At 37.4% G+C, this 20,030-nt stretch overlaps 1 protein-coding gene across 1 annotated transcript in view; it reads right to left on the bottom strand.

Annotated features, from left to right (window-relative positions):
- Nucleotides 1-11,146: 11,146 nt before the first annotated feature.
- Nucleotides 11,147-20,030, bottom strand: part of LOC146459837 (uncharacterized) — a 111,118-nt gene continuing 102,234 nt past the window's right edge. The window contains exons 12-16 of the mRNA XM_085088754.1: nt 17,478-17,593; nt 15,298-15,503; nt 13,807-13,991; nt 11,792-12,754; nt 11,147-11,365 (exon numbers count right to left, since the gene is read on the bottom strand). Coding sequence (XP_084944880.1) covers nt 11,147-11,365; nt 11,792-12,754; nt 13,807-13,991; nt 15,298-15,503; nt 17,478-17,593 — 1,689 coding nt within the window. The remainder of the gene's footprint in view (nt 11,366-11,791; nt 12,755-13,806; nt 13,992-15,297; nt 15,504-17,477; nt 17,594-20,030) is intronic.

The raw sequence follows: 20,030 nt of genomic DNA on the forward strand, positions 1-20,030 counted from the left end.
TTTACAGAATCAAGCCAGTCCCCCTTTTTCGATTTACAGAATCAAGTCAGGCCCCCTTTTTCGATTTACAGGCTTTTTACAGAATTAAGCCAGGCCCCCTTTTTCGATTTACAGGCTTTTTACAGAATCAAGCCAGTCCCCCTTTTTCGATTTACAGGCTTTTTACAGAGTCAAGCCAGTCCCCCTTTTTCGCTTTACAGGCTTTTTACAGAATCAAGTCAGGCCCCCTTTTTCGATTTACAGGCTTTTTACAGAGTCAAATCAGGCCCCCTTTTTCGATTTACAGGCTTTTTACAGAGTCAGTTCAATTCCCCTTTCTCGATCTACAGGGTCAAATTAATTAGTCCCCCTTCTTCGATTTACAGGCTTTTTACAGCGTCAAGCAAGTACTACTTTTCAGCGATTGTGAACGCTTTTTTTTACATGTTATTTACACGATCTTGTAAGCAATTTTTACAGCTCATTTACAAAGAAGATACTGTAAATATGTGTAATATATTTTACAGTATATTTACATGTTCCTCAAATAATCACTGCAAAAAAGGACCATGTAAATAATATTTACAGTAGTTTCCCATATTATGGTAAAACTGTAAATTTCATGTATATTATGTTTTACAAGTACTCACCTTGTAAATTAAAATTTTCAAAACATGTAAACTAAGGTTTACATAATGTAAATTGCAATTTACATGTGCTGTAAATTTTTCAACTTTTCCAGTGTAACCCAGGATTAGCTTAATCGGACTCTGAACAACTGGACTCAGGTTAATTTGCCACAGAACAAAGCCGTCAACCACACTAAAGCGATAGCGTATGTATTCTGTTACAAAAGATCCAATCGGGAGGAACTGTTCATTCGGTAAAGGCGCGCATTAAACTCTTTTAAAACGCCGATTAATTGTGATCAGATTATCTGCAAACAAAAGTTCGGTCACATGTCTTCGCTCTGTAGTTAATATAAAGCTGTATAAAGGATTTTCCCCAGTTTACATATACAGCATATTATCAATGAAGACCGTTGAAGTTATCCAAGGGCGTCGTCCGAAACGGCTTCCACGCCACAGTTCTCGGTCGGCATTGTAGTGAACCCGACGAACGGGCATGAAGATCCGATCTCTTGGTATGCTTCTTTTAATTACATACAGTTTTATCTAAATCCAAAGTATAGTAACTTACAAGACTTCAAACCCAGTTCGCAGTTGGGAGTAGCCATCTCCAACGATGTTAGATAGAAGGTCTTGTTTCATCCGATCAGCGTAAACGTCAGAAATCCGGACGTTCAACACAAGCCGGTCAATGCTTTTGTGTCAGGCCCTCCTTCTCTTTCTGCCTCCTTCCCCCTCCCCTTAGGAAGGCCTGATATTCAGGTTAAGCAAATTCCAGTTTAACTCTCAAAATATGCTAGACTGACGATGTAGAGTTTCTTTGACTCCAGACTCCAGGGACGAACGTTATTGTTTTTTCTTTTTTGAAAAGTAGCTGATTTTCAACCGCTTTTGTAGCTATATATTTTCTCGTGTTTGTGTAGCTAGCTAGCTAATTTCTACAGAATTCCGATTGCCTAATTTTCAAATTTCTGGAAAATGCCGAACTCCCTTGTAAGAAAATAAATAAAACAAACCTTTAACGATAAACTTCAGCAGACTGAACTTTGTTCGGAAAGAAATTAAATAGAAAGAGCCTCTTGGTTAATACGCACAACGTCAAGTTTGACTCGCAAGTTTAGAACGTCAAAATTTGTACAGTTCCCTCATAAATGTGCGTTTACTCGCGATCTTCCAACAACTCTGTAATTACTAGCTAATGGTGAAGCATAACAAAGGTCAATACAAAGTAAATGAGAAAGCAATGTTTTTCACTGGATTAATAGAAAAGTACGTCAGATAGAAAAACGATCGAACAAATGTCGACAGAAACCGGAAAATCGAGAAACGCGGAGGAAAGCCTCTTGAGTAAAACAAACGGGTTTTGTCACAAGCAAGGGTTGTTTAGAATAAAATATCATACCAAATTTTGGCGCTTAGGAAAACAGATATGAACACTTTAGTTTGCCATAAAAATTGCTACTTAGCTAGAGGACAAGAGGGATTTCAAAAAGAACACTTTTGGGGGGAAAAAGTAAGAAAGTGGATTTAACAAGTTAAGGCTATATGTTTTGAAAAGGATAAGAAGGAAATAGACCATTTCCGAGTTACTTTGAACCTCACTATGAAAGCGAGGCTAAGTGCAAAGTTTTTGTTATGAAAATTAGTTTTCATTCATATGCAAACAAAACTAATTTTCATATGACAATTTTTGCACTTGGCCTCACTTTCATAGTGAGGTTTACAGCAACTGGGAAATGGCCTATTCACATATCTTAGAGTCGGTTTTTACGAAGAGCTTTACAGGAAACTTTATTTGTTGTGTTATATCTAGTAATTAAACAAGTGAACGCTGGGTCAGTGGCTACGAGGCGTTGTAATCATAGAAGAATGCCAGTGGAAAGTCCCCAATTATATAAGCCAGGTGGTGGTGGTGGTGGTGGCGGCGGCGGCGGCGGCGGCGGCGGCGGCGGCGGCGGTGGTGGTGGTGGTGGTGGTGGTGGTGGTGGTGGTGGTGGTGGTGGTGGTAGTAGTAGTAGTAGTAGTAGTAGTAGTAGTAGTAGTAGTATAGCAAAGAAATTGAATTACAAATCGGAAAGGTTTTTCGAGAAGTTTCTCCAGTGAAAAATTACATACTGCTCTTGCAACTCAAGTAGAAACCGACCCGCGCAATAGATACAATTCTAATGTTCCGGAAGCCGATCTAGCCATTTAACATCCGGTGTATTTTTGGCGCTGCCCTCCTCTATCAGACGAGAACCTGTTTTTCTTGAAATGTAAACCCCCCTTTTTTGCGACAATGCAAAAAATCAATCAATAATGATAACAATAATAGTAATAATAATATTAATAATAGTAATTAAATTAAAACATTTTCTTATTTTTAGTTAATTTTCGTCCATATTCAAAACACATGTTCACGTGTTATTTGTTTTGTTTTTCGAAAATCCTAACGAAACAGTATGATACAAGAAATTCCTGAAAGATGACAAACTACCAAACGTTATTCTAACGAATATTGACCAAATTTGGTTTTGACCCTGAACTTTCTTCAATTAATCAATAATTAGTCTGATTGAAAAAAGCAACTCCTTGTCACTTGACGCTTGGCGGCTGGATTCTTGAAAATCCAGCTGCAACGTGTCTTTAATGTTCGCGGGTTGTAAGCTGTTGTACTGTACAATGGCCACTTTAAAGTCATACTATTGATTAATGAGCACCATTGGTGTCGTGGTCAGCTTACAGTAATACGATCTCGGATGCAAATATTTCACCACCGGGAACGAAATTGACACGTTTTTTCTGTATTCTTCCGATTAAGCAACAGGTGGTCCAACAGTATCTCTGAATTAATGACATTCACGGTGGAACTGCGAACTGTACTTGGACATATCAACTTCTACCCGACCGAAGGAAACACAGAATTGCAGTCGGAGTCTGATGCAATGCAATGTTTGTTCCCAGTCCTTTTTTGCTACCTAGTTTCCAGTGTTCCTTGAGTGTAATCTATGCACATGCTATTTCTTATAATGACCGTAATTACAAACGGTTAATCACACGGTTATCGGTTAAAAGCCGAGACCTGGCTAAGAAGAGGAGAGGCAACCATCAAAACTCAGTTGAAACTATAGTCTCCATTAGATTTCTTGGAACAGGTCTCCATCGTTACACTGCCCGGTTCCGCAAGATTTAACAGCAGGATGCTATTGTTTCGCACCCTACAGCGTAACCCGTTTAAGAGTGTTAATGAATCTCTAGTTACAAAATAGATGTTTAAAGGGTGAAACCCACACGGTTTACACGCAGTCTGCTTAACCAAGTAAGAAGTAAAGAAGTTCATAAGATCAGTCTTCGGAAAGAATACAGAATATTAAGTTAGATTTTCATCGAGGACTTGTTACTTCACTGAGTAACGGACGATCGCAATAATTGTTGTATTTCCTTTTTCTCAGTTTGACTATTGTAGAACTTTTACTGAAAAAGTTGGGCACAAGAATTAAATCCTCTTATTTCCGATGAGTTGAGTGCTCTGTGGGGAACCTTATACAAGTCCAAAATAACTATTACATTGTTTTTGAACGTGAACGAGGGATCAGACGAGTTCATCCTTGGCTGAATAAATTCCAGGATATGTCATATTATTCACGCAGGACGATAAAGTGAATGAATCAGAAAAATCCTCAGTAATTACTCTTGGTACGTGGAGGTCGTTAAATAATTCGAGACGGATATATAAACAGAATGATTTGAGCCCGACAATCTCCACGGTCAAATGAAATAAATAAATAAATAAATAAATAAATAAATAAATAGAACAGTCCGCTAAAGATTTCTTGTTTTTTTTTTTACTTTGAGAGCTCTAAGATTATAAGTTTTTCGTGAGTCCTTGAGGTTACTTAATCATTATATAATTTACTAAAAATGTTTCAAGACTTCTTTAAAGTGAAGTAAGTTTATGTGGAGACTGATCAGCGTCTTTGTTTTCTGTTTGAATGTGTGGCATCCGAATAACCAATTCACCTCGTGGTTCCTGAAAGCTCTTCAATTAAAAAATAAACTTATCTTTAACGGAGTTTTCTTACTTTTCGACGTCATTTTGACGAGTAGGCAAACAGGCTTGAAATAACAGTGTTGGTATGGGAATCCGATGTAAAATAATTTTCATTAAACATCGCTTCTAAAAAAAATCATGAATTGGAAACGTTTGGCACAAGGAAAAGGATTTTAAGAAAAAAATTGGAAAGATTTGCGAGAAAGCGACCAGTCGTGTTTTGAACTTTCCATACATTTGTCTGTACAGCGAATCAGCCGTAAACTGCTACTAAAAATAAATCACGGAAAAAAAAATACAGGGAAATGTATGGAATGTTCAAAACATGATTAAAACAAAACGAGATAGCTCTTTCGCCGTCACGGTGACCTGTTTTTTCTATTGCATTTTGAAATACTTAACAATCACAAGAAGTTTGAGAATAGTTTTGCAATTTTCTTTTTGTAACTGATGCTTTAATTGAGACAATTCTTTATACATACAATACGATGCATTTATACATTGTAATTAATACTTACCTCCAAAATAGAAGGGGATTTTGTATTGTGATGACTTTTTTTCTCCCCTTTCCTTCTCCATTCTCCCGTTTCTCTGCCCGAGACTTCTAACTTTTTCTTTTTAGCCTACCTGCCTTGACCTGACGCCTCCTTGTCAACAATGGATTCCCAGTCCACTCTAAGGTGAATTGCTGAAAATTATCCCTCAATAAACTGGTTATATTTTTAGTTAGCAATCACAAATCACCATAGCAATACCTAGAAAGATATCTAGACGTGCGTTGACCTATTACCGTGTAGGGCACCAATGACAATATCAAAGAGAAAAAATAAATAGACAGACACTATCTCATTTTCTTTGGGCTAGAAGGGTGACAACATCAACTTTTAGAGCGGTGCCCAAAGTGCAGGGTTATCAGGAATCACATTGTGCGGGACAAAACATCAAAATCGTAGATGCGCAAACTGGTTTTGGGTAAAACGACTGTCGAAGTCGTCGTGTTGAAGAACTTCCGTTGCGTTGTTCCCTTTGTTTTGACTTCAATATTCTCGAGCTCTGGAAGTTGTTCATATTTGAATTGTACTCGTCCAAGCATCTCTGGATACTTCTCGAGAACGATGGAAAGCGTGTCTGATTCGTTTTCTATTTTGTCTTTTTGATGGACATTTATGTAAAAATTGTTCACCAATTTGTCCAGCTCACTGCAAAAGGCATGTTTGTGACTCGTCTCATTTCTCCAAGTTCTCCAAGAAGCTTCAAAAACTAAATGTAAGTGGTTTCTTACTACGCCTTTCAATAAGGGATAAAGTATGTTATAAGATCTCGCCCTGTACATCAATCCGCGGTAACTACAATGTCGTCACCTGCTATGCATCCAGGATTGTTATGCACTGTTGGCGCAAAAACTCAATCAGGATACTGAATGGTCAGAAAATGACCAAGATAGTAGTTGTTTAGGTGAGTTAGGAGCCAAGCACTCTTTCCTCGCAATTTACCGTACGGCTGTTGAAGAGCGAGATCTCGATGAAAAGAGTAAGATCATCTAAGTGCCTTCCCTCAAGTGAAACCAGTAGTTTTTGAGGTTTTTGCAAAGTTTGTCCATTTCGGAGTTGTCTCTGCATAGTGTCTGGTTGGCAGAATATCCCTACGTGGAATTTGTTTTCTTTATTTTGTAGGAATTTTGATATACCATTTACCGTTCACAGATGACATATCAATGACAAGAATCTGAGATTTTCCTATCCATTGAACTAGTCTCACATTTCTCTTGAACGTTGCAATTTTCTGAGTGACGTTTTGTAAGGAAGAGAAGAGTAGAGAAGGGTTGAACATAGATACGAATTCAGCATTATAAGGTAAACTTTCCACTTAACATGCAACGTTAACATTTAGTAACAATGGATTCATTCTGTTTTTAGATTCTGTCATCACATTCTTTTTCCTACTGCAACGCTAATTCTAAATTCGTCAGACAAAAAAAAAAAATACAGCAAAAATATTTTTGTCTTCATAATTCGCCGGATTAAAGAACTTGCACCAGGTCAGTGATCGTTTTAAACTGCTTTATTTCAATGCCTCAGCTATAAACTATTTTAGCAAAGACATGGTGAATAACGTTACAGCTAGAAACTGGACCTTCATTAATGAAATTTAATCAAGCTCCTTACAACTTTACCTTTAAAAAAACCATGCCTTTCAAAAAATGGTACGTATTACAAATTATAAATAGCCAATGGATCCTTCACTGGTCTTCGAGTATGATGGTGAAGATCCTTTCGTATGCAAATGTAATTATTAATATAGATACTAAACCTGACATTTTCTGTACGGTGACCTATACAAATAGTTTTTCTGTTCATTCTTTTGACTTGCGTCTTACAAAATTATATTAGAATTAAATTAACAATTCATCATTTATCAAGATGTACTGTCCAAACCGAGGTGTACAAAAGGTAAAATCTTCAACTCATGAGGCATTGTTCCAATAATTCCCTTCCAACAAAGTTCCCCGCCTTTACGCGTATGAACAGAATATCTGCAAGAACCTCTCACCTATTTCTTTCTCTAGATGTTGATTTCTTTGGAAGAAGACGGAGATTTGCTGTTCAATTTACGTGGTGCAGAAGGTTTTCCTGTCTTGAAGTTCAGCTAATTTGGTAATAACCAGTTCCAAAGCTAACGTTCTATTTACTACATAATTAACTTAGCTGGATAGACCTGGCCAAAGGTGTGCTACTACGATTTAAAAGCATTTGACAATGAGCTACTACAATTTGACGACAAATTATCTACACCTGTAATCAGCATATAAATGGACATGACTTTCTTTTCGCTGATACTGAAACAACTACAAATGTGTATCCACTTCCAAGATGATGCTGCTCCTAGGTAGTTCCCCACTTTTGCTGACGTTAGCCAGTTCTGCAGTGCTGCTGGTGCTGGGCAGGTCTCTGGTGTTGCTGGCGTTAGCCAGTTCTGTGGTGTTGCTGATGCTGGTCATTTCTATGGAGTCGCTGATGCTGGCCAGTTCTCCGGCCTTGTTTGTGCTAGCCAGTTCTCTGGCCTTGGTGGTGCTAGCCAGTTCTCCGGCCTTGTTGGTGCTAGCCAGTTCTCCAGCCTTGGTGGTGATAGCAAGTTCTCCGGTAATGGTGGTGCTGCCCGGTTCTCCTGTTTTACCGGTGCTAGCAGCTACCTCACCGTAACATGGCTCAGACTCGTCTGTTTTGCTGGGTTCAAAATATGGCGTGTCTGTTGTCAACATTTCTTCCATTATAGATATCAGCTGTGTGAAAGTCGGACGTTCATCTGGATCGTCTTTCCAACAGTCCATCATCAACTGGTAACTGGTAAGGTCAAATATAGCAAATTAGACAACAAAGGATTTTTTTTTATCCATGTTAACGTGAAGTTTGTCAGGTGGGGACGGTAAGGAGGGAGTTCCCCTTGATTTGCACTTTACCAAGCTAAGAATGGTTCTCTCCTCCGTGGTCTCAAACGATCCAGGCCATTATTCAAAGGGCTAATACCGGGGTACCACCGGATGTAGCTTTCCTAGCATCCTCAACCAAAACCCCTTCACTGCCAAATAAAATTTTTCCCGCCAAAAGAATGTTGTGCTAATTGCGTAACAATACGTTTCGAGATTACTACGACATAATTCAGCCTCACTGAAGAGGTTTCGTCCCGCCTAAAGGTAAAATTTCCTTGAATATTTACTTTTTTTTTAGCAAGGAAATAAACTTTGGACATTTTAAAAAAATATTCGCTTTTTACTTAAGCAGTTCGTTGAATAGCCTGGCTGAATAAGTTTTATAAGGTAAGGTCAAACCAGTGCTTAGTTACTCACATTTCGTAACCACACGTTTTGGGCTTCTCCATGCGATATCCTGTCTTGAGAATATTGTACAAATGTCTGTTGCTTATATCAGGATACGGGATGCCTCCTAAAGGGTCAGGTCAGAGAAAAATGGTTAGAGATTAGAAATACACGCTTACTTTATTTAAAAACTGCACAGCTTTAAATTGTACTCAAATTGTAAGGTTCATTTTCAATACAGGTACCGACCATGTGGGACAAATATCCTTATTACATGCATGGTAAGGACAAAACAAAAATAAATGTAATCACAGTATAAGTATCAAAAACTGAATCTCAGCTTAACCCTATCTATCTTTCCTTTTCTTTCTTTCTTCTGTGTTTTTTTTTTTTTTTTTTGGGCTTTTGGGACCGGGAGGAAGGCGGATTCTGCCCCCCTTCATTTCTACCTTACTGTTATAGATATTACAATGAGGCTGACGGGATGGATAGTACGTCCAAATATATTTCTTTTAAGGTCCACAAAGGAACGCGATGACGCAAAATGACGCAAAAAATTAGGTAATGATTGGCATGTGGCAGCCATCTTGAATCCGCCATCTTGGATTTTTTTGATTTCCCCAAAACTTCAGGAAATCGCCAAAATTAAAGAACACTAAGATGGCCTGTAGACATAAAAGTTACAGTAAAATGGTAACTTTCTTTGTTTTTAACATGAATTTCCACTCTCTAATAAAACTGCCTCTCAAAAATTGGTTACCATGGTAACATTGAAGTCAATGAACACCAACCGACCAGATTACATTTTTCCAGATAAATCTCCCAAACAGTCCTGAAGTTTCGCGGTGCTTACAAAAATAATAATAATAAAAATAATAATAATAATAATAAAAATAATAATAATAATAATAATAATAGTAATAATAGTAATAATAATAATAATAATAATAATAATAATAATAATAAAAATGATAATAATAATAATAATAATAATAATAATAATAATAATAGTAATGATAATAATAGTAATAATAATAATAATGATAATAATAATAATAATAATAATAATAATAATAATAATAAAGTTATTCATGTTCAAAGTTGACGCAGCCTGTTTTGCAGTCTTTGTGCTTTGTGAAGGCCTGAGTACCGAGAACGAGAACGTTAATGTTAAAAATAGGAACTTCGATGGCTTTTCAAGAAAACATCATTACGAGCCCAGAAAAGTAGAGATTTTGATTTTTGATTTTTTTGCCATTATACTATTTTGATAGAAATTAGGTAAATAAGTTATGTGCTTACCCATTGTGGCCACTTCCCACAGCACTACACCAAAAGACCATCTAAAACAGAATTATATGGTATTGAAAAAAATTGTTGCGTTTGGGTAAAAAGGAAAGTCCAATTTATATGTTCATTTCTATTTTCTATTTGAAATTTTAAAGTGCTACTGTGATCAAAATTATACCTTTCCTTTTATCTTCAGCATTGGAAAGAAGAGAGGAGAATACAACCCATGCCAAATTTTAAATTGTAATTCCAACGGAGAGCTCGATTGTTTCTAGCGTAATTTTCACATTCGGGTTGCCGCCATTACTCAATTCAAAAATGTCCGCGAACCACACGGAGAGTTAAGCCGACGTCATGTTATTCCTTCCCATTGTCTTCAAAACTACCACTCGCGTTGGAACTGAAATCAGGCCAAGATAATAAGATGACGTCACGAGAGACCTGGCGAAGCCGCTGCAAAACATTGTCGGCTCAAGTAGTTGCTGTTTGAGTAATGGCAAACGCATTTTGCGTACTATCGGGCACCGGGCAGGTTGTTCTGAATTATTATTTTTTTTCTTGTAGTGTAAGGTCTAGCTATAACCTTAAAGCCCAAAAATTTCGTTAAAAATAATTCGATTTCCTTCACAGCAGCACTTTCAACTTCATAGCGAAGATTAGAATTTGCTCTTTCGTAGAGCTATATCCTTGGGAACTAGAATTCGCTCTTTTCATAAATAATTGCTTTTTATACAATTTTAATTGCTTTTTATTGACCAGAATTTCATTTCAATCAAATTAAATTAGGAAATACATTTTCTGATAAAAATTAGCGATTAAACTGAATGAACTTATGATGACATAATCAAGCGTTGCGGGAATAGTTGGGGGCAAATTTTTTATTACTTTATTGTGTTTTATGGTAACTCAGTAACAAAATGGTAAATTGTAGAATAAACCGAGGATTAAAATGGAGAGCAATTCTGTCCGTGCTATACTATGTTTTTTTTTAAAGTGCAGTTTTGCTGTTGCCTTTAAAATACTTTACATAGTAATGAACATTTTAAAGAACAATTATTGTCACTTAACCTTAAATTTTGTCACCTTTGTTATACGTTAGTTCTTTCATTCGTTATCCTCAGCTTGATAATCATGCCAAGAGGCATATGGGAACAAATTTTACCGCTTTTTGTCATCTTAGAGTATACTTAATGGCTAGTCTTCCATTGTATTACACAATACACAGAATTAACCAAACCTTTACGTAACTACGCCATTGCTCTGGACTCCATTTATTATTGCCGTTTCTTCGCAATTTGTCACAGCCGGCCAAAATTTTGTTGCTGACCCAAAGGCAGCAGCACTGACTTAGTGATACGATATCATAGTTTGAGTAGTATGTATATAAGGAAAAAGATAACATACTTACAAGTCACTCTTTAAAGTGTATATGCCGCTCTTAAGAGCCTCGGGTGCCGTCCATTTGATGGGCAGCTTTTTCGTGGTTTTCACCTCGTATATCTCACCATCACTTGTGTGGCGTAGCAAACCGAAATCTGCAATCTTCACCTTTCTGTCCTCACCAACAAGAATGTTACGGGCTGCTAAGTCACGATGAATGAATCCTTTGCTGGCCAAATATTCCTGCCAAAAGGATGAAATGGATTTAAAGAAACAAGAAAATTATAGATTTAACATAGCCTCAGCAATTTTTTTCTATAAAGAAGCTTATAGTTACGGCTATAAAAAACCAATTTAAAATTATACTGAAGAAAGAAAACAAGTAAATATTTTTTTCTTCACTGGTGTTCATTCTAAAACGTCAGTTTGGCTGGTGTGCATCCCCAATAATTTGATTAATTCACGAGTTTAAGTGTGAGTTGAGTGGGAGTTAAATGGAGTTGATTTCAAGCTATTTTATATTCTAGCATGATCGGATATTGAAGTCTTTAGCTTCAAAGTGGAGGGATGGAAGGCTGTAAGGAATGATGGACATGAGAACTGGAGAGGGTGAACGAAATTTTCGGTTACTTTCATATAAGTGTTTATAGTCTGTGGTTGTCTACGTACCATTCCCTGCGCTATCTGCCACGAAAAACATAGAAGATCTTCAGCAGAAATAACTTCATCATCACCGTCACCATCATCATCATCATCATCATCATCATCATCATCATCTCCTGGGTGCTCATCTTCAGGCTGGATGGTGATCTTAAATTTGCCGGTGCTTTCGTTCCTCGGGGTAATCAAGCCTTTGTCCATTGTCTCTTTCTTTCGTGTTTTCTTGCACTCTGGTTTAGCAGGAAGTTCTCTCCTTTTCGGAACGGGGCCAAAGTGGGCGGAAGGCACTGCCAAAGTCGACATGACTGGTTGCTTCTTGTCTTCTTTTTCTTGCTCAAAACCTGTACTGTCTGGTTGACTTAAGATGGGCAGAGATTGAATGCTTACATCAAAGCTGTCGTTAATGTTAGTGTTCTCTGTTTGCTCGCTTAGTTTGTCCACTGTTAACATTTGCAAGTCCTCCCCTTGCTTTCTGTTTTCATCGCCATCTTTAAGGTCGCTCCTGATAATGATGCTTACTTCTGACTCCCCAAGGCTGCTGTTGGGATGAGAGATACATTCAGGTTCTTTGGCCACGTTCAAAGCAGAGTATTTGAGACCTTTGTGTCCATGGACACTCGGTTCCTCGTCTTCCATGATAGCGCACTGGGGTTCGATGTCAAGGAATGGAGTACCATTAGGGCTGGTTATTGGTCCCTTGTCATTTTGGTCTTCTCCACTCCGATGTGTTGGCCTGTATCCATTCTTTCCTTGAGCATCTTGACTCTTTGTTGAGGTTAGGTCCACTCTATCATCACCTCCTTCAGCTCCTTCTCCTTCCTCTATATCTTCTTCTCTTTCGTCTAACCTTCCTTCCTTGTCGATAACCTCAGGCTGTACTTTTGCGCTTCCTTGATCAGTTATCTCGCCGTCAGTGGAAGGAAAGGCTAACTCTCCAAAGATGCCCACGTCAATCGAATTCTTTAATTTTAGCTGCAAATTGAAAAGAAAAGGCAGCATTATACTTGCAGTGTCAATTAACGAGTTGGTGTTGTTGTTGGAGTTGGTGAAGATAAACGTGATTTAAGGATTTTAAGGTTTCCAAAACTTCAGGAAAACACCGAAATTAAGCAAAAAGTAACCAAAACCAATAAAGGAATTAACACTAATACGAGCTAAAAAAAAAAAAAAACCCAAAAGTAACAGCAAGAAAAGTAATTTTTTTCATTGTAAAAAGGGATTTACCATGTTCTGAAAAAATCTCCCTGTCAAAAATCGCTTACCATGGTAACATCAAAGCCTATGAACACTAACCGACCGCACCAAATTTTTACCAGAAGAATTTTCTAAAAATTCCTGAAGTTTCATGCCGTTTGCGCAAATATCAAAAACGTTTTTTTTATGTTCAAAGTTGCCGCGGGCAGAATACGCCCCCTCCCAGGTCTAGATTGGGTTTAAAGGAACAAAAATTACTTTTCTTACCAACGTTCATGGTTTAGCACATATAAGTGTTCCTTTTATTAGTGGTTATGACTATCTTTTTTTCAATTTTAACATTGTACTCAAAGTTTTGTGAAAGTTAAACGAAAAGTAATAAAAACCAGTACAAGAATATTAAAATAAGCTAAAAACATAAAACTATATGTAATGAAACTATTTTTTCTACATTTAAACGGAAATAGTTGAAATTCCCGAAAACGTGAATGGTTGGTTACCATGGTGACATCAAATTCAACTAAAAAAATCAATTTTTTCTATATATATAGGGAATCACTTAGGTTTCGTCGTAAGCAAGGATATTTGCTAGCTTGTTGGAATTTTTCTTCAATGTTGATTAGCTTGTTTGTTGTCGCAGTCGAATGAAAAACGTTGACAGTGGCGACAGCGGATCCTTTGATTTTCGCTATGTACGATGGAATAAAACTTTCAAGCTCAACGGGTACAGAAAAAATATCAGGACTTTGAAAATCTTTAATTTAACTTTAAGGCCCTTCGCAGACCAGTAACCCAATATTTCTTAACTAAGAAATTAACTAGATTCTGACCTGGTGCCTCTTGTTTCTAAGCCATTGAAGAAGATCCCCATGTGGGACGTACTCTAAGATAAGCATGATGGGTTCTGTCCTAACCCAGTAGCCGAGCATGCTCAGAATATTTCTGTGAGAACCTATTTCCTTCATAATTTCTATTTCCTGAAGTAACTGTAGTCTGCCTTCTTCGCCGGCCCTTTCTGAAAGATCAGTCAATCAATCAGTTAATCAGTCATTCAGTCAGTCAGTCAGCCAGCCAGCCAGCCAGCCAGTCAATCAACAAGTTTAGTAAATAGGCTGCACCAAAAAGGAAACAGGGAGTAAATATAAAAAGACATGAATGTAGGATCCCGGTTGATTTGTGAGTCAACCAGTCCATAACCGATAATCCAATAAACGTAAGATCTTTTTAGCCGAGGGAGCTGCAGCACCTCTGTAATTTTCTTTGTCAAATTAAATCACTGCTCTACGTTCATGTCAAGTCAAGTAGGAATCCTGTAGCCGGAGATGATGACGCTACATGGTGTGAGGATTACGACACGATTTACGAACGGTTCCAAAGACTTTAGAGAACCGCCAAAATCGATCAAAAAGACATCAAGAACAACAAATACAGTATCATAACCTTAAAATAAAGGAAATACCGTGGAAGAGCAAAATTGCACTTTAAAATATCGTTGCCATGGTAGCAACGAATTTCACTCTAAGTTGTCTTCAAACAAATTTCAGAAAAAAATTCCAAGGTTTGGAGGCGTTTGATTACATACCCCCTCCACCCCACCAATCAATGGTCTCACCATACCAAGTCGCCTGGCATATTTGTCATATTTACCTGTTAATAAAATAAACGATCGATCAAAGCAACGGGAGATCAAATCCGGAGGTCCTGTGTTCGATTTCGGTCGTGGTCAAAGATTATTTTTTATTACCTCGAGCCATCTTCCATTTTCTTACTAGGGCTAATGCTCTGTAGGATTTTTTTAGGTTTACTTTGCACTCTACCTGAGACATTACAGAGGTAATTCTCTGATTTATTGTACCGTTGGGGTACTTATTCCAAACGGCACAACATCATTTGTTGAGGGTCAGTGGATCTCCTTCGTCCATCATTCTAATACATATTTCATAAAGTACAAATCTAGTATTGTAAAGTATTTATTAGGGACCTAATTTGCTTTACGTATATTTCTTTACTTTCTCCTTATTTACTCTAAGGACCTAAAAGGCATAAGAATCTAAGAAAATCGAAGAGAAATCTTCCGTTTTATTTCAAAATTAGTCTGCCAATTTTCCGAAACTCTGGCTAAAGACGGATTGGACAGAAATGGATTACAATTTGTTCAAATGCGTCTTGAACCGACATTGTTAAAAAGTGAATATATATTTTTCTCTTTTTGAAAACATCATTTTTGATATTTCTCTTTTGTTTCTAGTTTTGATATTAACACAGTTTTGGACCCAAGACGTAAAAATCCCAGTAGCGTAGCACATAAAGGAATTTCTCACCAAGTAGAACTTTGATGGCAACCACTCGTCCTTCACCGATGTCCACTCGTTCCTCTCTGGGCTTGGAAAATACTTCTTTCTTTGGTAATTCCCTCATGACTCCTTTGTGAACCTTACCATAAGCACCACGACCCAGTTCCTCCATGATGGTTACTCGCTTAGGCGTGACTTCTCGTAGCAGCAAAGGAACGTGGTTGGACTTCATTCTTAAATGAATCGAAATATATATAAATTTGTGTCTAATCTTAGAATTTTTGCTTTGGTTATTTGATTGAAGTTCTCTTGTTTGGATTCTTGTGTAACGCAGAGGATCCAGGAACTTTAGATAGGGGGAGGGGGGAGGGGGGAGGGGGGGGGGGGGTCCAAACTTTGATTCAGAAACAATGTTGAAATTTTATTGAGGCAAATTACTTATCCCCCACACTTCTGAGCCCTCCCCCCCCCCCCCCCCCCCTCTTGCCCACTGGCGGTTACACGTTATAATCAACCCTTTACCGTGTACATGAATTCAAAATACAAAATACTGACGGTAGACTGATCCTAACGGCAAGTGATCCGGCACCACCCATCGCCTTGCCGCTGTGGAATTGCACATTTTATTGTACATGAATTCTACTCTTAAAGGATGCAGCCTTGGAACATCCTGCTTTTGTGCTTGGAGCAACGTCAACGCCAACGAAAACTTCACCTGAAAAAATATATATTGTTTCCATTTGTGCAACTTCGCGATTATTTCAACTCGCTCAACTTTAATAAAAATGGCGAACTACCCAGGAACCAAATTGGTAGGAGTGGCATAGAAGTTAAGAAAGAAAATGAAAAATTCACCGCCATGCGTTCACGTTCTTCACAAAACCTTAAATGTGATAATCTCACGTTGTTGTTTTGCAGAGGACGACAGAGAAATGTACGACGTTTTTTTTTTTTTTTTTTTTTGCTCATTGAGCCTATTGTTTTGCGGCATTGTCGTTGCCGTCGCCGTCGTCGTTGCTTAAGCTCCCTAATATCAGAACACAGAGAAGAGCACATGTTTCTGTGAACGCCGGTCGGGAAATACTGCTTTGCGAGCAAAGCAGACCACTAGAGGGTAGCCCCCTCCCCCCTCCCATCATCATCATCTTTATCATCATCATCATCATCATCATCATCATCATCATCATCATCATCTTTAATAATAATAATAATCTTTATTGAGGAAATCAATGTCACTAATAAGTGATTTACAAAAGAGTCCTCGACATGGTAAATACATCAGACATGAACAATTAAATATAAAAGCTACAACTTATTACGAGAGACTATGTATACAGATTAATCTTCTATAAAATATTGTTAACTATTAAAGAAAAGTAAACTAAATTAAAGCCTGTTTTACATGAATACCTTATCGGAATTAATTAGCTATCGCCGGAAATTAGTCAGAGATGTTGCTTTCGTAGCAGCTGAGGACTGCACCACTATAGCCAAAGCTATTTTTGTCATAGTTAGTACATGGCAAGGGAATAGCAAGTTTATTACCATAATCGCGCAAATTGTAAGAAGTAATCACATCACTCCACTGAATAAATTTCGAGGACAAATAATTGGGTGGGAGGCCATTCAAGGACTTAGAGACCATCTTAGCCTTTAGTTTTTCACGTCGAGTTTGAGTACACCTGGAATTTAGTTTAATGGTAAACTGATTTTAAAAAAATCAACCTATTGGATAGTGATATGCTATCCTGTCGATGCAAACATTTGAGTGTCAAACAAGTAGTAAAAAAAAAACCTTAGGGGTCTAATGGGGGGAGGAGGTCCAGAACCCCCGAACCCTTCCCCTGGATCCGCTACTGTGGCGTGATCAAACAAAGCGGATTAGTCGACGAAGCACACTAAAACCCCCCATAAGGGATTTATTCTCGTTACATTTTTCAATCTTTTTATCAAAACTAAGTTTTTTACTCAAGCCCAAATCTGCCACTGTTCTCTTTTCGTTATCAACGTACTGCTAAAATACTAATTATTATTCGGCCTCATATGCTTTAAGATTCGAAAGAAAAAAAAATACTTCAAATATATGTTTTGTAAGAATGTCTACTACCTTATATAACCTGGAATTCAATGCAAATTTTATCTATTTCATTACTCCTAGCTTGAAGTAACCTTTATACGTTAAATAATGTGACAGCTTTCTAGCCTACCTTTCGTGCTTAGTTTGTCTGCGTATTTCGTTCTCTTTCCTTCTTCTAAAGTAAATGATTCCCATAATTATCACAGCCACAAGAGCTACAGAAATTCCAGCAATAATTCCAGCTATCTTTGCAGTAACGCTTTTATCTGTTTGAGTACCTGTCCTAGTAGTAGCCCTCTTCGCTAAAAGATATACAAAAAAATGCAACGTAGCTAGTGTTAAACGGCAAAAAATATAAAAACAATTAAAGCCAAGCAGCAGAATGGACCATATTAGACAAATGGTCAATTATCTTGAACATGACTGTAAAGGGACGTTATTTTCTTTTTCTTTTTTATTTTTTTTCTTCCATTTATCTCTAAAATCTAGCATTAACATCTTGTCTCAATTAGGACACTTTTAACTTGGCTGAAGTTTAAAGTAATAATTCAAAGTTAAAAGTAGTAATTGGAAATACTGAATAAATACAAGGCCAAACCTTAGCTTGTTCACTTGTAACGTTTGAATCGATGATCTTGATGTGAGTGATTGTCACAGTTTTTTTTTTAACATCTCCTTTCAATTCATTACACGAGGTATAATTATAACTTCATCATAAAATACTATAATCACACCTGTGTTGACTTTTACAAGCCAAGAGGTTGACTTTTTACTCTCGGTTAATCCATGGAACGCAGAAACTGCAATCTCATACTTCTTGTCACGAGTAAGTGGTATGATATGGAAGGTTCTTGTTACTTGGGAAATAGGTATTTGACTCCACTCAGCTTCATTTTCTTGTGATTCCTTTTCTCTGTAGTATATCCTGTATTTCGTAGGAGGGCATGCTTGGCGTCGTGGAGGACTCCATGTCAGATTAACATGGCAGCCATTTATTTCCGTTTCTTTGTTATTGATAACAGGAGGTATAGGCTCGCCTAAATAAATGTTAAAGAAAAAATCAACACACTAAGCGTCATTTTTATTCATTATTGATCATTGTTATGGGAACTAGTTGCTTTCCCTGGACCCCTTCCTTCAACCTCCCCATGATAACCAATCTTGGCCAAATGCGTTTTCTTTATTTGACCATAGATCACGACCTAAATTAAACAATAGAAACTAGTTTCAAATTGCATACTCTTCATCAACTCTTCTTCTGGTCATTGCAACTCTTCTTTTTTAGAGAAGATTCCAAACAAATCCAGCGCATTCAACCTTACATAACCGATTAATTTCACCTCGTCCTTCTGACCAATGAAACGCATCAAATAAAATTCCTGCCTTTGATTTTTCGTCATTTCATCGTCGCCGATAATTTATGGGATATATTTAAATAATGTCTGAAGTTGTATTCTGATGAATACTTGGGAAACTCGTGATCTTTCGATGAAAACTAACAGGCCATTTTCGAGTTGCTTTCAACCTCATTGTGAAAGCGAGGCTAAGTGCAAAGTTTTTATTATGAAACTTAGTTTTCATTTATATGCAAATAAAAAACTAATTTCCATATGAAAAAGTTTTGAACTTAGCTTCGCTTTCATGATGAGATTCCCTGCAACTTGGAAATGGGCTATTAGAAGAAGGAAGCACTGCCGAAACGTCGGTGAACATCAACCGAACTTAATAGCGTTACAATATACCAAAACCTTTTGTATCAAATGGTCTATTAGAGCTTGTTCTTCTTCCATCCTTTTCCTCACGAGGACAGGTAGTCCTCATTATCCTAAATTACTGAATAAGAAAACGTTAACGTGTAAAAGCAAGATATAACGTACTATGCGAAAATATGGTTCACCGGCGATGATACGTTATATCTTGCTTTTACACGTTGACTTACTTTGTTTCTTTGATATAGCAGGTCATTCCAGTGATCCTATGTGAAAATATACTGATTCACTTAGTATGAATATACCCTACTGTCTTTGTTTCATGTTAAAAAATGTTCACTATGTTAGCATAATTTAACAAAACACCAGCACAATTCCGGTGACACGGTCCCGAAAAATGTCCGGATTTCAACGGGAATCTCCTCAAAATTACCAGGAAATGGACGAGAGTTGAGAAATAAATCTTGAAAGTTTTATGGGCCTTGATGAGGTTTTTAGGTTCAAACAAAGTCCTTTTAAAATAGCGATTTTATGGTGCAGGTATCAAAAAAAAAAAATAAGTAATTAATTGTTACCTTGAAATATATCTGCTATTTCAACCACAGACAAAGCCCTTCCAACAACATAGAGATCCATAACTGAACCAATAAACGACTGTGTTTTTAATTCCCCTATTAATCCGGTCTTGAAAAAATGCGGATTATTTCCGATAACACAGTTCGGCTGCCCATGGTCTGACGAAACAAAGAAGTATTCATTCCATCTCTCCCGCAATACTCTTTCAGCGCCATTGACGAAGACTTTGATCTTGAACTGCTCACAAGTTACCACTATATGGTTCCAATCACTGACATTGAAGTTTGCTTTTGTCAGAGTGTTGTAAACAGACAGAAAGACGATGGATTCCTTCATTGCTATGTAAAATATTTTCCCACTATTTGTCCGGAATGCTATTAAAGGCCCATTAACACCAG

This window comes from Pavona decussata, unplaced genomic scaffold (assembly GCF_977016875.1).
Source record: "Pavona decussata unplaced genomic scaffold, jaPavDecu1.1 SCAFFOLD_215, whole genome shotgun sequence".
Taxonomy (NCBI): Eukaryota; Metazoa; Cnidaria; class Anthozoa; order Scleractinia; family Agariciidae; genus Pavona; species Pavona decussata.